Source organism: Anopheles marshallii, chromosome 2 (assembly GCF_943734725.1).
Source record: "Anopheles marshallii chromosome 2, idAnoMarsDA_429_01, whole genome shotgun sequence".
In the NCBI taxonomy this organism is placed as follows: Eukaryota; Metazoa; Arthropoda; class Insecta; order Diptera; family Culicidae; genus Anopheles; species Anopheles marshallii.
In genome coordinates, this window is record NC_071326.1 from 10,034,840 (window position 1) to 10,052,139 (window position 17,300).

A 17,300-nucleotide genomic window follows, 5' to 3' on the forward strand; every position below is an offset into this window, starting at 1 on the left:
GGAATGCGGTAGTCGCCACGGAAGCGCACTGGACGTCCTTTTTTTTCAGGTACCTTTTGGTGCTTCGCTTTGGTGTGCTTACGTGCTCGGTATTGTGTGGTAACTGGGACAGCATTATTGTAAAGGATGATTGAAATTTACCGCTTGATTGCATTTCGAAGTAGTGGCCTCGGACGGTTGTGCGCTAGAGCGCGTTCCACCTAATACACTTAGATACGAATCAATAAGCCAGTGATGGTGGTCGGAGAAGCGAACATGGAAACATGGAAAAGTGGCACAGATTTTGCAGTCAATTCAATGCGTGCACCAAAGGAATGCGTTTCCTGTGTCAAATTGAAGAAGGTTAAAGTTAGCTGGAAAAGGCAAGGGTATGATTTTCCAGCGAATTCCGGCATCGTTGAAATGTTCCTTAAATCCATTACTTGTACACGACAGCGCAATACATCGCATAATTTTCGGACGAATTCGTCAACCCCCCCTCCCGTTTTGGGTAATATTTATAGCGCTCTATGATAAGAATGACTATTTAACACGCCTGATTGTTCACCATAAATTGTGTGCCAGTTTATGTCCGCCGCGTGTCTGGTGCTGTGGGTAAATTTTATGCGGGTTTAAAGCCACCAGTCATCGTCGAAAGATGGCCCCGTAAACCGGCCGTTGTTCTTCACCCAGATTTTGCTGACGTCGGTCGAGGGTTGGACTCGGTTCGTCTCTGGTCGGACGCCGGTTCGTATTTGGCGCACGATTAACTCCCTGCCTTTTTGGCCAGGGACAGTACCATCTGCGTAGTTTTCTGTCAGCCGTATCGTCAAGCGTATTGCTCATCATAAACTTCCTGCTGTTCTTTTGTGCCGCGTTAACTGCTTGCCTTATCACTCGCGCTTCAGTCTCGGCTGAGTCCCTCGAGTGCTCATGTCACCTTTTCCGGCTACCGGGGTTGCCTCCCGCTGTAAGTGCTTTTACCATGGGGTCTATCAGAGTGGTCTTATTTCACCAACGTAACCTTCCAGCTTCACTTGGTCGACGGGGAGGAGTTCTAGGCTCCGCGCGCGAAAACGTAAACCCGCCGTCACGTTCCGGGGAACCCTTTCGTTGCGGATGAATTTTCAACTTTATGGTTGGTGAAAACAATAAAACCCTCCCAACCGGCTAACTGCCTTTGCACGGTAAAAACAAGCAGCAGCAATGACCGGTGCAACAACGAGAGGTAATGCGAAAGCTCACTTCCTGCAGTGCTATGTGAGCCGTGCTTAAAGTAAGCGTTGTGGGGTATATGGGGCAAAATCTTACCAAGAGAATAAGTCTCTTAAACCATGTCGTAACGTTTCCGGTGAGGTGTTTGTGTGTGTGTGTGTCGAGAGCAAAAGCGGACATGAAGATGAGCCCCAAGCACTTGCACAGAACAGTACTTTGAAGTGGTTATAGACGGTGCAGGCAACAACTTGCCGGCAGCTGGTATCGAGCCAGTTAAGGAAACGGTGCACTGTTTGCGGTTGGTATTGGACTTCCCCATTTCCCATTCAAAAGGTGGAAAATTGCACGATTCGGTGTGTTTTTGTGCACGGTACAGCTTCACCCGAAGCAGTTGACTGGTTTTGCAGGTTGAAGGTCTGTGCCACAAAGGACATATCGGAAGAATCCGATGGGAATTGATAAGAGCGCAAGGTGTAAGATACTTGAAGTAAGTGTAGCGTCTTTGAGTGCACTTCTTACATTGATCGTTTGCACTGTAAAACTGATACAGTCGTTCCAGGCAGCAACGTTCGAAAACAAAAGAAGACATCGAGCTGCAACGATACCAGACAGATCTTTAAGTTCCCTTTCATGGGGTAAATGCATAAGGAAAGTGTTTTAGGTGGTTTTAATAATATGTCTAAGGAAAGGTTTTTGCTGACTTAAAACCGTTGGGGCTTTGTTCGTTAAATCCTGTTATTATTAGCGTGATCGTTTAAATGCTCTGATGTTTGCCAGTCGGGTAGGTTGCATTCTGTAACGCAACCAACTAGCAGGGAGTAAAAACGAAATCAAATCAAATATTAAATAGTCTCTAGTGAAACATTAAACCACCTTCCCTAACTACCGCTTTTCACGAAAAAAGCTCCAGCGCTTGTACACTTTTCACCGACCATTGGACCAACTCCCTTAAGAAGCGAGAGGCAGCACATTAAAGTGCAGTAAAGCAAAGCAAAATACAATACGGGTTTAAAGTAGATGAAAAATGAAGACTCTGAGATTACTGTTACTTTATTGTTGCAGTAGTTACAAAAGGGAAGATGTAAAGTTATGATGCAATGTATCTATGGAAGGAGTGCGTGCAATTGTGCTGCATTAGTTTATGATGTATTTTGTCCATTGGTAAAAGAACATTCAATCCAAAATCCAACATCTAATAGCATCCAAAATCTTGCTGAAATCTGAAATAGAAGCATCAGACGAATCAGGTTCAAGTATGTAGCCTGTCTATAAACAAACCACTTCTAGACAATTCGTTGTACGGTTTTGAAAAACAGGGCATGAAAGATTAAAAGAAGACGTTTTTAAGAAAATAATGCAATTTTATGATGCATAATTATCGTTCGAGATCCTAAACTCTGAGAGCACTAACTCTCAGAATGACTCAAGGTTATCGAATGGAAGAATCTGTTCTGGAATCTGCTGTAAAAGAACCTGAGAAAACTCTGAATATGACCTTATTAGTCAAGGTACATCCTTCTAAGGAGAATAGATTACATACTTACTTACTTATCCGGTGTTTCAACCGACATTCGGTGTTGTCCTCGAAATCGAATAGAGATAGAAGAATAGATTGCAAGCATGTAAATTCATACTAGAAAGAAGAAGGCGAAAAGGATAGAGAAGAAGATATTTAGGTACTCCTAAATGTATTTAGGTACTCCTTTTAATAAAGTAAAGGTGCGGAAATAGGAACAAGACCTAAACCTTAATCATCTTAAAAATAGATTGGTTTGTAGGCCCCTTAGGTCTTGGTTAAGATGTCCTTAAGAGACGTTTCACACATTCTTTTAGATGTCCCCAAATGAATCCCAGTGATCTATTCAACCATGGAAGTCAAAAGAGAAATCAAGAATGGTCAGACATCACGGTCACATTTGAGACACATCTGTGATAAAGAAAGGGTGCCGAACCACGCTCAGGTGCATACCTTCAAGTTAGTCGACCACGAGGAACGCATTATTACTGGGCGTCTCCATCGCCATTCACGTACGAAAAAAGTGATGCAATTCTTTTGTAATGTATCCTAAATGTATTTTTATGTTCAAAATAAACGCATCCTTAACGCAAAATAAACGCATTTTGTTTTTTTTTGTTTGATGCATTGTGTGCATCCCAATTGATTGTAGTAAATTATAGCTGCTGGTAATTTCTGCTCTCCATACGTTTCAGTTTCAGTACGAAACTAATTTAGTAATTATCCGCATAATGGTACGATTTTTCCCATTAAGCGCATCATCACCGTTTATCCCCGAATAGCATTGCTGCCGACGGGCTGTGTGTCTTTGTGTTTCCTTCGCATGCGGAACAGAATTGGAGTGTAGCTTATTTGCCTGTTTACTGACGATTTTCCCTCCATTGTGTGACCGTAATCAGTGCCGGTGGGTGAAACCGACGAAACAAACGAAAGACGCAACAGGAACAGAGAGAAACCGGATGGAATTTATTGAAGCCTCATCGGGACGTAATTTTCCGCTGCGACCCTGCCAGTAATGTCTTAATCGTGTCCTCTCACGAATTAACACAGCTGTTAAGTGGGTGGGTAGTTTACATTTTCCCTTCCTTGCTCGTTTTCCACACTGAATCTACAGCTACACGCACACATACACATCCACATACACAGGGGCACTTACAAGAAGGTACGATTGGTGGAGTCGGGCGTCCGGAGAGAAGCGGCACCGTCAAAAAACGGTTTCACAAACAATCGTACGGCTTGAGGTCGGTGGTGGGAAAATTGTTCGTTCCGTGTCTTGCCAAGCCTTGCTCGCTTGTGGCGTACTTGGTGGCTTTTGCGTTCGGGTGTCATGTAGCTGATTTTCAAATTATAACAATATAGTGCCGGTACCGGAAAGGGTTTTGTTTGCTTGGCGCAGCCCCCGGTTCGTTCACTCGACTCCTCGCAAACAATCTCTTATAATGTCTCCTCCGACCTGCGTCCCATTATCCTGATCGAGCGTCGGGATCGTTAGGGTTGCTCGGAACGCTCAGACGGGCAATAACAATGGGCCCGGCTCGTTGTCATGGTGCTGATCGTGGTGCTTTAAAGTGGCTGTGTGTCTGCATACCGGATGTTCTACCACGCTGATGCTGCTGATAGGGTGAAAGTTTTCCAGGAAAGCGACAATATCCGCTTGGAAGCTGTGTTTTCGCCGGGCCGTATTTTTTGTGTTTAATAATTTTTTTGGGTTGCGGAAACTGAAGGATCTGAGTTTTAGCATTCAAAATTTGTACATGTTGTAAAACCGTATTTGAGTTTTATATCTTCCTTTTCAAGCGAGTTTCCGGTTTGTTACGGATACTTTTGTTGTGTAAGTTGATCATGGTAAATGAGTTGTAACCAATCAAAGTGTTATGCTGCCTGCGTTGCATGGGGATTATGAATGGAATAGAGTTGATATTGGTAATTGCCTCTTAGTAATGGTATCATATATGTATTTCACGATTTGGTCTAATATCAAAATAAAACTATTGTATTTCAATTCTAAAATTATAAAACATTTGTATTACAATAATAACTACGGTAATGAATTACTATTTACAGCTCGAATTGCAATAAAATACATTTATACAAACAGGTTTAAAATTTGTTCGTTTCTTTTGTTTAACCTAGTTGCAGCTTTGTACGAGAACCCCATTAAACGTATGACATTGAATGAAACGCACGTGAGCACACCGATGTGACACCGTACATATAAAGATCGGCACGAATCCACACGTGAGAGCGTAGAACCAACTCTAAACCACAAATCTTCGGTTAGATGAGATGTCGTACCAACCACTAGATATAGCGTACTAGGTCATTACTCTTCTAGCAATGCACCACTCCGACACAAGTGACTCTAATTAGCTATGCAATAGGATATAGTACGATCTCGAAAACGCAGCACCACCGGGCGCTGCTCGGGGAATATGAATGAATCAAGCTGCCGGAGAGGATTACTGGTAGTCAGAAAGTTTGAATTATGACGTTTCATTCAAGCACCAGATAAAAGAATGCATTAAAATTTAGACAAAAACTGAAATTGAAAAGCTAACAGATAGAATGTCCTATACACTACGCCCTGCTACGATGCATGAGCAAATAATGGTTGAAAATGGTGGGGCGTGCATGACATTCGCGAGTGTTAGATTTTGCATTTGAAATTGCATTGAGGTTTCTTGTCTCAGGAGATTTTTATGAGCCTTTGTTTCATAAGCAGAAGAATCATACAAATTGAAAATTCATATTGCTTTTGTGACGTACGGACGATTTCTCCAGAGAAATAATTCCTCAAATTGTGGTCTCAACTCAATGCTATATATTATTTCTCTACAATGTTATCCCTAAAACAACTTCCATATCAACAAGTTCCTTCAATGTGGACACAGCAAACAAAATATGTTAACAGTAATGAAGTCATCTAACAAAGTATGAACAGTTCATTACAAGATGGCAGTTTTCCGTGAGTGATTATGCAATCAAAATCTCCGGTCTTATTCACTTTACGATCCTTATGTGTCATTTCTATGGAGTTGCTATGAAAACTGTAACTAAACATAAATTAACGAAAAGGGTTTGCTTTGGGAATGCACTCAATTTATGACGGTCGATGCTCAATTCCGTGTCCCATCATGATACGTTAAGAAAGCTGGTACCAAATACCCTTCCCGCCCCGCGCTAGGCACGGAACAGGGACTTTAAATTGAATACTTTCATGTTCGCACTCATGTCCTTATTTATTGCTTCAATTAACTCTCGCCAAGCAAAACGCCCTGACCGGTGATGCATGTGCCAAGCCTCAGTCGAGACGCGGCGTGTGGTGAGCTCGGCGTAATAATGAGCACATAAATCCGTAATTTTACATGAATCTTCAGCAAGTTCATTAGCAAGTTGCTCCAGAGTGGGTAAGTGCAGCCATAAATTGCTAACCCATACCGGGAAGAATACCGGGAAATATAGAGTGGTTTGCTGAGTGAGAGCTACAAAAAGAACACAGTGTAATTAGAACACCAGCACGATATGACAGGGAGTTGTCTGCTCGTGTCATACATCAACAGTTCAACAACAATCTTGACGTAATAAAACATCGATTTGTATCAACGGTTTGTTTACCACGACATTTACACGATCGAATTAGACAGTACAATCAATATTACTTTCGAAAGCTTAAGTTAACGGGAACCGAGCTCCATTAGGGTGCGAATAATTTAATCGTTTGTACAATTTACCGTGAACAGCATCTGCATCCCCAATGCAAAACGCATCCAATGTGAACGTTGCACGCGAATAGTTCACGATCGTTCACCGTGCACTCTTTGCCGAAGCGATTTATTTCCACACATTGTAACGAAAGCATCGTCGATGGCCATAGCCAAGCACCACGGGGAAAGCTTCACTTTACATTCCCGTGCAGTAGCGATGGCACACTGCAATAACTTAACATTTGATGCTACTTTTATTACATTTTCAGGTACATTTAATACGTCATCTTATGTCGTGCGATGCGGAGATGGTCGTTTCACAACGTGCTGGGTTTAGTTCGAGTTTCGAAGCAATAGTGGTGGTAGTAGTTACCAGCAAACTGTACATGCACACCTCGACTGCGAGTGATTGATGGGCAATTAGGTGGAAAGAGCGATCTGGAATTGAAAAGTGAAGTAAAAGGCAAAACTCCACCATCAACCATCGCCATCGATTGTGGTTCAGTTCGGCCTGGTGGCAACGGTGAATGTTGTAGGAAGGATACCAAAAACTGTCACTCTGCCAGAAGGCGAAAGCGCAAGAGGAAGGTAACTATTGATTTTTATACTTCCACCTACAAGGGACGTGCTATGGACACCGAACCGTGAGTGTGGGCACAAAGTGGGCAGACAACCGGGCAGCGCTAACAAAACGTCAGCATGGTGGCGATATCATCGCTCAACGGGCAGTGTAGAAGAAATAAAACCCACCGGAGGAGCAAAACCGATCAACATAAACGCAGCACGGCAGCGGGTTTTGCGATCGTATCCCAATGCATACCAATTGCTGGTACATGCTCGAAGACATCTTTGGAACCTGCAACTCCTACGAATGGTGGAAAACGTCCATATCCGATCGATCGATCAGCTCCGATTGCAACTAGTTGCACATACGCTTGCCCCCTCGGTAGAAGTGGAGCGAAATAATCGGAACCACAACCGAGGCCACTGAACCGAGAAAACACCGAACGAAACCTACGTTGACGCTTGCGGTACAGAACCAATCCGATGCTCTGCCCCTTTTTTTCACACGAACCGGACTGAACGATATGTTATTCGAGTGGTAATTCGCTTCCCGCTGGCGTGGCTGTTCTTGTGCCGTGCTGCAATCCATTTCGGTATCTGTGGTCGATTTCTTGGAGATTCTCCATTTCTTCACTGTGCCCGGATGGCCTTCGGGTGTATGGCATGAATAAAATATCAAATGGAAAATTGCAAACATAAATCGTGTCAACTTACTTGCTCAACGTTCGCCGGTCACAGCAACGTTGGTGACTTTGTACTACCCTTACGTGCACAAGACGAAACACTTTTTAAGGATGCGTTTCTCGCCGATGCATCCATTCGCTCTGGAATAATGGCATTTTGTGATTAAATTTGTTCCCTTTCTCCGGTCAGTAACTACGTTAGACACGATAGTTGATTGTCCACTATCAGTTTAAGGGCTGAAACAAATCGTTTATGAATTGTGGCTCGCTAGTGATTGATTGTCATCGATGTCACAAAGTGCTGCGATGCTTTCGGAGAGCATGTAACCCGGGCAGGACATTTTTTGCGCTTTCGGATAAATTCGGATGCCCCACAACACTTTACGCATTCAATCACAGCTATGTTTGTGACAGGCTTGACATCCTCCAGCTTACCTGCAGCTGGTCCCGGCATGGAGCGCTTGTCAAAATTACTAGAGATTCCGGCAATTCCCCAAAAAACCCCGCACCATAAAATGTCTCTGATAAGACAATTCGGTCACCGTGTTCCCTGCGGCAATCAAAACTTGGAATCAAAACTACCCACGGTTAGGTTTGGCAAACAATCATTAATCAGTCCGATCATGTTTATCGATGCGGTTAACTTTGGCAACGGTATACGCGGTACCGAACCAGAAATCTAGCTCGAATGTTTGTTTTGTCGGTTCCCCTGCCGGTGTCGTGGTGCCACCCACTGGCATGGGCGGAACGACCAGCGTATAGCTGAATAGATTCGTGCCGAAAACTAGTTAGGATAAAAACCACGTTCAACCAAGTTCAATAGGCAAGAAACGAAGTCACAAAACTTTTGTCCATCTGGCACTGACGTGCTTGCCGTGGTACGGTGTTTGCGATGGGAAGTTTGATGCGAAACTCCCCCCGGGGCGGGCATTCGATTGCTGTGAATGGATGTACAAACAAAAGAACCACCGGCAGCTCGTTCCGCGAGCTGGACTGTCAAAACGTAACCGTAACGTCATGTTTCGCGTTGTGTCGGAATAAATAGTGTCACTTTTTATTAAGCCCGTCCGGGCCAACGGATGATGCTTGGTCGTGTGTGTGTGTGTCCCGGGCCTGGAGCACCTTAGGATGCGGAGGTATCAGGATAGAGCTCCTTATCGATCGTGTCGCCCATGCCCTCGCACAGTCCCGGGTAGGTTGTGCTGCAGCTGGCGGACGATTCGCTACCACCGGCACACTTGGCACACTGCGATCCCTTCCGGTAGACGGGCTCACCGTGCTCGTTGCTGTGTGAGTAGTTGCAGACGTAGTACACGTACGAGCGCTTCCTTGCGTCGTTGTAATAGCGCGTGGCACCGCAGCCAACCTTCGTAATGCGGTCACTAGCCATCTGCGCGAAATGTCCCACATCCACGCTGTTGGAAATAGGAAAACCCATGCCACGGGTGGAAAGTGAGTCGATAGCCGATGGATGTAGTAAAAGTAAACGCATGTCGGCATGAGTGCCGGTCAGACCCAAGCCCAATCGGTACAACTTACCCTTCGCCAACGGCGCGATAGTCATCCATGACGGTCTGATTGCTTTCGACGTACTCCTGCCACCACTTGTTGGTGAGATCGGTGATGGCTCGTTCCAGGTCGATGGTGACATTGCCCGTTCTCGACTTCCGGCCAATGTTCTGGCCCGCGTTCCGGTAGCGCTTGGTGCTGCGACATTCGTCGTGCAGGTACTGGCACGTACGAGCGTTATACTCGGCCAGGGTGGCCAGCTCATCGTCCCACACCTGAATGGTTCAATCAATCGCGTTGGTTACACCAAACCGTGGGAACAGTGGGAAAGAAACGAAAAGCACATGAAACAGGTACGTTCGAATGGAAGGATCTGCCATTGAGTTCGGATAGAACAACGGCACACAAAAAAAGTGATTTGAAAACTGTCATCCACCCGGGCGTTTTGGTCCTGTGATGGATCGGTGGTAAATTGCATTTGACGCGGGGGCGTCCATCTATCCCATTTTTCAACACGGCAAAAACTCTTTTATTTTGATTCGATATTCAGAGCACCTTTACGGAGAGCTGCATAAGGGCAGAGGTCGTTTGATGTGATTCTTAAAATTGGTGCTTCATGGTGGATCAATAAAATCACGATTGCATTGGGCGCCCTTATTGGGCGCCCGATTGCTCTGTTTGTTCAGCAAAGTCAATCGTGAAAGGTTCGAAGGTTAATCAAGAATTGTCATTTAATGGAGCTTTGAAACATTCTTGATTAATTAGACCATCCAATTTTCCGTTTTGTATAACCAGAGTAGATATTAGCTTCATCTATCTGAGGTTGGAGTTAAAAGATTGCAACTTCGTAGATGAAATTCACCGAATGCTCCAATGTTCTGACGAGTATTTGATACTATCTTCGTCATATTCATTTAATACAACTATTTGTAAATCTAAGAGTGTACATGAAGTACAAGCTCTTAAGCACACACAACCTTTATACACTGTTCATTCATTTTCAATGAACGTCCTGAAAACACTTTAACAATGCGCTAGTGTACAAACACGTACACCCTCGAGAGCCCACTTACCAGCACAGCCATCCTTTCCGCTCCGGCGAATCCCTCCATTTTTCCGCTCGCCAGCTCACTGCGCAACCCATTGTGCAGTTTCAGGATCAGCTCTTTCAGCGGTGGCTCCATGGTCACGAGCTGCACCGTCTCGGCGGGACAAAGTTCACCGAATTGGTCCGTGGCGTTACACCCGATATGGGCATGGTTTGGTTTGCACAGTGACTGATCGCAGTAATCACTACCGTCCGCGCTACTGTCGGCACTGTAAACAGGCGATGGTGCCGTCGCTAAGGCCATGGCCGCTAGTGCCATGAGCACGCTAAAACCGACACGCCACCGCGTGGTGGTTGCGCTTTCCGTACAGCTTTTCATTTCTCCCGATCCGTGGTTCCGGGACGCGGTGATCCGTTTACGGTGGAATCAAGTGTAACTAAGCGTTACATTAACGGTGGTCCTATTTATAAACACTTGACCACAATGGGAAGCTCCGCTTCGTGCGAAAGTCAATGGCGTAGTTGGGTGGGGGAGGGTGGGGAGATGGACATGCTGTTTGTTTCTCACGCACATCATTCAAATCGATCGGCTGTGACCTCGCACGTGCGTTTACGGTTCATCCGGGGTCGATGGAAATAAAGTTATTGCTAAATTATCATGATTGTCTTCGGGGCGAATTTATTTACCGAGTCGTTTTCCCACCGGTTAATTTGCACACTTGCACTCTCGTGGCATGAATTTGTGCGATAAATGAGCAAATGGTGTTCGCGTGATCATGCGGGCATTTGTATTTACATCCTTGATTTACTGATACCGGGCACGTTTCGGAGTGTCAAGCGAGCGTCGCTACCGATTCGAGACGTGGCAAATCGATTTTCAAATTAACCCAACATCGTAATCGTAATAGCTACTACATGAAGCGGAATGAGCTCCATATCTCTATTCGATTGTATCGCGCTTTGTGAAGCCGACAGATGAAAAAAAAAAACGCATTATAAGCAACCGCTGGAACGTTGTGAGTTACGCACGATAAACGCTTCATGCAACAAGTGTTTGCGGCAAAATTGGAAATGAACGCACAGCATAGCTCGCTTCGCAAACAACACATTTCGCCATTCCGGTTTGGGTACTGATATGGTTAAATTGATGATTCATTCGCCGGAGAAAAAAAGAACATCAATCATTGTGTGAATATTAATGCACGAAACAATCGTTCTCATCTCCAACAATCTCCACGTCACGTTTTGTTGGACGATTTTTTTCCAGTTTTCCAGCTCATCTATTCGTAAATGGTACAATGAGTAAGAGAGTTGTAGACGATGGCTGTTTTGCGTACTTATAAGGTATCTTGAGCTAGGTTAGAATAGCTTTCAAAGTCGCATTTTAGAATAAATTTCGTTATAGAACTTCCACCTAATGTTTGTATACGCTTCAAAGGCTTTGAAACTGGTCTAAAGCTGGTATAGCTTAGTAGAATATTTAAGCCATGTGTTAAAGACGTTAGCGAATAGATTGCTCGGTTTAATTCTTATTACACAACGATTCAACTAAGCCCGTCATCGTTGGACTGGACAATTAAATCTCCCAAAGAATGCTAAAATGATTGTGACTTTGCCTCCTGCCTGTTGAAACCCCTGTAATCCTTAGTTACATGACTATAATTCGAACCGAGCCATTTCCAACCGAGCACCACCGTAAAACCATAGACAACGATCACTTCATTTGAGAACCAATCGAACCATTAGTCGCTTTAGGTAAATCAGCATAATCTTGCAAAACTTTTCCAACCTAACGCCATCGCCAGGCGTAAATGAGCAAACAAACGGTCTGGAGAACAATTTCGCTAGCCTTCTCGGTGCCTTTCCCGGTTATGGCCGCAGCGAGCTGACCCTTCGGTGTTGCGTAACGATCACCATGGCTGCATTTGACTTTCCTCAAGTGACGCTTCAACGGACGTCTACATCGCCCCGTTTCATGCAAATTGTGTTCATCGGGCAAGCATACCTTGATTTTCCCACACTCCAGCGGTGCGGTTGTATCGTGGGTGGTCGTGTGGCGTACAGCCGTTGCGATGCGGCGCAACCCAGAGAGCGCTTCTGATGAGGGCGCTCGAGCATTGCATTTGACAATTATTCAAATGAAGTTATGAAAATGTAAACAAAACTCGACAAGCGGTACCTCAAATGCTGAGTGACGAAGGCGCGCTTCCGTTGCAGTAACCGGGCACGCAAAACTGACGAAGCCATTTGGCTACGACATGATTGGGTGGTCCGTTACGGTCGTGTGTATCATATCGGGCTACAGCATGCCTCAGTGTACAGCCACGCGCGGGCGCGGGCACGGTTACGCTGCCAGGCGGGCACTTTGTTTTAATGTGCCCAAGACTGTTAACTCAATTTCCGTTCCGCTGTGTGCCTGTTTGTAACGATGGGTTTCAATCCTCAAAGGATTCGCGTCGTACCGTTTTTCTCTTCGTTGGAGTTTTCCTGTCACCCACGTGCTTACGGTGGAGGACCTCATCTTCATCGTGCTTTTCCATGAGTTTTAAGTACTGGAGGGTTTTTTTTTCTTTGGTTTCTATTTTCAGTCGAAGCATTTTCACTCACAAATAAATGTGATATGCATACGGAGACAGAGAAGCCATCCATCAGCCGCATCAAAACGTGTATCCGTTGCCACCGTAACCGCGCTCCATGCTTAGCGATGGCATGCTATGTTTCCATCTTTCTAAAAATGATTGCCCTCCATGCTCACTTTCACTTCCGGGGTGAAGAAGCCGAGTCGCTGTCAAAGTTTTTTTTCTACTCAGCTCTCGCACATTCATAATGAATTAAAAATTACGAATTCGTAGTACGAAACGCTCACACGGCACCGACACCGTGCGCAATGTAATGTAATGTATTGTAATTTCTCAAATGGAAATGCATAAATGTTGAAACAACTACACGTGACATGGTTCGCGCTGTGCACAAAGTTTCGCTCGCTAACGCTCGCCTTACACCCGTGTTGTGCGTTATTGAGGGATTCTCGAAATGCGAACAAAGTCCCGCCGGGGGTAAAGTGCTTCCGGGTGGCACGGAATGCTGGCAGTGGATGCTGCGTCTAAATCGTAAGTGCGAGAAATGAATTCAATTTTATTCATTTGGTTTTGTTTGTATGATTCTGCAGTATGCCTTTCGAGGGTGGGAGCTTTCGGTCTGGCTGTTCGAAGAATCGTGCCACTCACTTTTCATCGCTTTTGTTTGCACGTTGTTTTCCCCCACCCCCTACAACAAAAATCTGCTCCGGCGTGTGAGCCATACTTCAGATTGAATGCGGAATGCTGATGGATCGAATGAGCCGGCTGGAAAGAAATTTATTTAACTACATTAAGTACATTTTCATGACGGAGCCGGTGCCTTGTGCGAGGGAGAAAATGAACTGGCAATTAATTCACAGAACGCATCATTCGCAACGTTTGTTGGACAAATTTCATCGCAAAGACACATCGCAAGTGTAAGATAATTCGGTGGAATTTGTCATGCAATGTGGTGTGCGTATGTTTCGAGTAAACAAATTAGTCAAATATCACGGCGAACGTGCGGCGGAATGGCTGTAGAAAAAATTTAAATGAATGCAACACAAATTTCGGATAACATTTCCCAGCATGTCGTTAATAAACGCACCAACAAAGGGACGGTATTGCTGCTTACTTTTCTCATTCCAAAAGTGCTTAATTTATTTTGGGAAAATTCACTTCCTTCCACGTTATTGGTTTAAGCATACATGGGTTTGCCGCATGTTTCACATCACTCGTATCCAGCGCACAGAACAATTCATGCATTGCAGACTCTACGCTAAACCTCCATCTTTTCCATAATCTCCATCCTAGTTCTCTCCTTCACTTTTCCTCACTCTCTCTCTCTCTCTCTCTCGTCACTCGTTTCTCTTGAGAGTGTGGAAACTTTTTTGGTTTTGATTGCTAGAAATCAGCGTTGAGATTTAGGAACAATAAAATGATAAAACTTTTAAATGCTTTCACACCACAGTTCACTGACACAGAGTTCCGTTTCGCACAGTAGATGCGACCCCGCCTCCCGATGCATTTCTCGCCATACTTTCAATAAAAAACCATCCAAAATTTGTATCAACATTTGTATCCAATAGAGAACATACTGAAAGCGTTACGAGCGATGATGCCGGGCCAAATCTTAACCCTTATGCACATCCTTTTTGCCGTAGCATATCGTTAGTGTGAAGGGTTTTGTTTAGTGTGTTGCAGTAGTAATCGTTTTTTGTTTTGTGGTTTTATGTTTGCCAAACTACCCGCAACCTTCTTACTCGCGATAGGAGCTTTGTTTTTTTTTTGTTTCTTTACTTTAATGCTTACATGTAGTACACATACACGTACACGTACACTCACACATACACATATTGAGAATTCTATTTTATTTGTGTTTTGCCTTTTTGCTTTTGTTAAATCTTAAATTTGCTTCAGGTTTTGCGCTTTGAAACATGCTTAGCTTTTTAATCGGCGCCCTTGTTTTGGTGCTGGCGCCCCCGGTGGTCAACCGGGATCGACCTGGCATGGTTGCAATTTTAAAGGTGCAAGTGCATGGTATTAAAAGTGCACGCTATGCATCAGATTTGCGCTATGGGTCATTTACTGTATCATTTGGTTATACACCGCCGCGTGGTGCTGATCGTTGCCTGATGACGGTATTAGGACGCTGGTTTTTGCGTTTGCTTAGCGATAATTGACATTTAAATTTAAATATTTACTCGGCTAGTTTAAACTCTGCAATCGGAAATGTTGAGTTAGTTGGATCATTGTTTACCTTCACGTTTAGTTCCAGCGTTCCACAGTTTGGCGTCCACATCTTATGTTTAAATTGTTGTTTGCTTTTGTTTAATTTCGCCTTTGTGAGCTTGGCGAGCGCTGTTGTGTGTGATGCATTCGTTAGATTAGCACGGCATTTCCATAAGTTTATCATAAATTTAGTTTGTTCTTTGGTTTACTGTTGCGACATTGAGAGATTTATTCAATTGTTTAAAGTGATTCCTACCTTGCCAAGGAGCGTGAAATTCTGAAATTTCATTGCACAACACGCTTTACGTTTTCGTTTACTGAACAACGGCTTTTCTTTTATGCTTGTTTGCTTGTTTATTAGCTTCACGTACTAATGGTTTATCGGCTGAGTTTATTAAAGATAGATTTTAAACGACAGGCATGCATGCAATTCCATTTGGATTTAGTATGACTACTACGACAGTTCCATCGATAACACGTATATTGTTTTAGGGAGACATCAGTTAAAGTACTTCTTTTACATATTAGTGTGTTTACAAGTGTTTGCTTTCAAACGGCATCAATTACGTAAGCATCTAGTGAACATTCGTTTGTTTGTTTTTTTTTTTAAGAGTTTTGTGTTAATCATGTGCAATTTTAAGTTGTTTTATGCAAAGCGCCTTCCTTGAGAAGCTATGTGTGAGGTGTTGTGTTTCGCAAATGTCCTTATAAATACCAGTTCGGCTTCGAGTATTAAGCAAATGTGATTATGTCGTATACAAAATATAAGAATACGTTATGAAGGTAAAATAATTGTAGCCTAATGTAATGATTTTGACAATCTGTTATCAGAAATCCATCTATTACTTTCGAATGACGGAAATAAATGCAATTGAATGAGTAACAGTTTCAACTAGTATTACCTAATCATTGATTTATGTTAGACATTTTAGCAAAAATATTAAAGGAAAAACGAATCAAGCTCTATAAATGGGCCACAGATAAAAAAAAACATCGTATCAGCTTAACGTCACGGCTTTAATGGAGAATTAAGTATTAAATTTAATGAAAATTTTTGACAAAAATAAGCTTAAGTCTTGGTTCGATTTCGTGTAGAGAGCTTTCAATTCAATTCAACTAGCTTTTTAACTTCAATCTTTTTAAAGCAAATATTTAAAAATGAATGAAAGAATAATATACTAAAAGTGATAGTAACATTTTGTTGTAAAAAAAACCTAATTAATTAAATTATCTGAGTGATATGAGTTTTCGCCCACATTTTAAGAATTAAACTCTAAAAACTTAGACTCAACATATTATTATACAAACTTTTATTATTTACATAATTTTGATTAACCAACTCAGTTTTTTTCGAACCTTGATGCTGCGGGTTCAACTGTGAAAATGAAGGGCAAATAACTTTACACGTTTTTTGAGTTATCAATATACTATCATTGCTCTTGATGATCGAATTTGGCTGCTACTGTTCAACAGGATAATTGAAAGAGAAAAGATAAAATTAAATTGAAATTATTCAGACCAATTCTATAATTACATCGAACCATTCTGTGGTGATTTTTGTTTGATTGATTATGACCATTATACGCTCTTTGCCTCAATTTTTCTCCATTTCTTTACGTACTATCCGTTAGTGTTGAGAGACAATCGACTTGTGTCACAAACTGGCGCTTGAGATAATTTTTATTTAGTTAGTGCATGTTCATGTTCGTGTGTGTAAAATATTTCATACAAAAACCTCTAAACCGTAAAAAATGTGTCAACGGGCATGAGACGTGGGTCAGAGTGATAACATTATCAGTGTAACGAACAATATTCACAACAAAATATGTGTATAAATATGTATCACTTGCAACGCGTCCGGTTGGGCAACGGGATTCAATGTAGTGTTTATGTTAGTTTGATCGTTTTAAAACTTACTTCCCTGGTGCATTATATGGGTCATATCGTTGAATAAAATTTAGTAACTATAATCTCTGCTTGTTTTAGTCGTTGTTTAACCGAGTAGCGGCATGAGTATCATGGCAAATTCATTAGTTGATGCTTAAGGGTTTGTTTTTTTTTGTTTTTGTTATTTTCAAATATAAATTATCTGTATATAAATTTTGTCTCTTTGTTTTCTCTCTTCGTTTACCTTCACGCGCTCCGAACCATGGTCGTATTGCGTATTTATACGGTAGCATTTTGCACTAGAAACTAACGTAATCGGCTTTCAACATGATTAAGTGCCGCAGCAATGTGCAGTCTGGGCTTTTTTGTGATTTTTCTTTTATATATATATTTCATTCCATTTTA

General features: G+C 42.9%; 1 protein-coding gene across 1 annotated transcript; it reads right to left on the reverse strand.

Annotated features, from left to right (window-relative positions):
* Positions 1-8,784: 8,784 nt before the first annotated feature.
* Positions 8,785-10,597, reverse strand: LOC128719178 (antigen 5 like allergen Cul n 1-like). Its single transcript, XM_053812800.1, has 3 exons — positions 10,244-10,597; positions 9,201-9,445; positions 8,785-9,076 (listed from the first exon to the last, which is right to left on the reverse strand). The coding sequence occupies exons 1-3, from the start codon at positions 10,595-10,597 to the stop codon at positions 8,785-8,787; spliced, it is 891 nt and encodes a 296-aa protein (XP_053668775.1).
* Between the last annotated feature and the right edge of the window lie 6,703 nt (positions 10,598-17,300).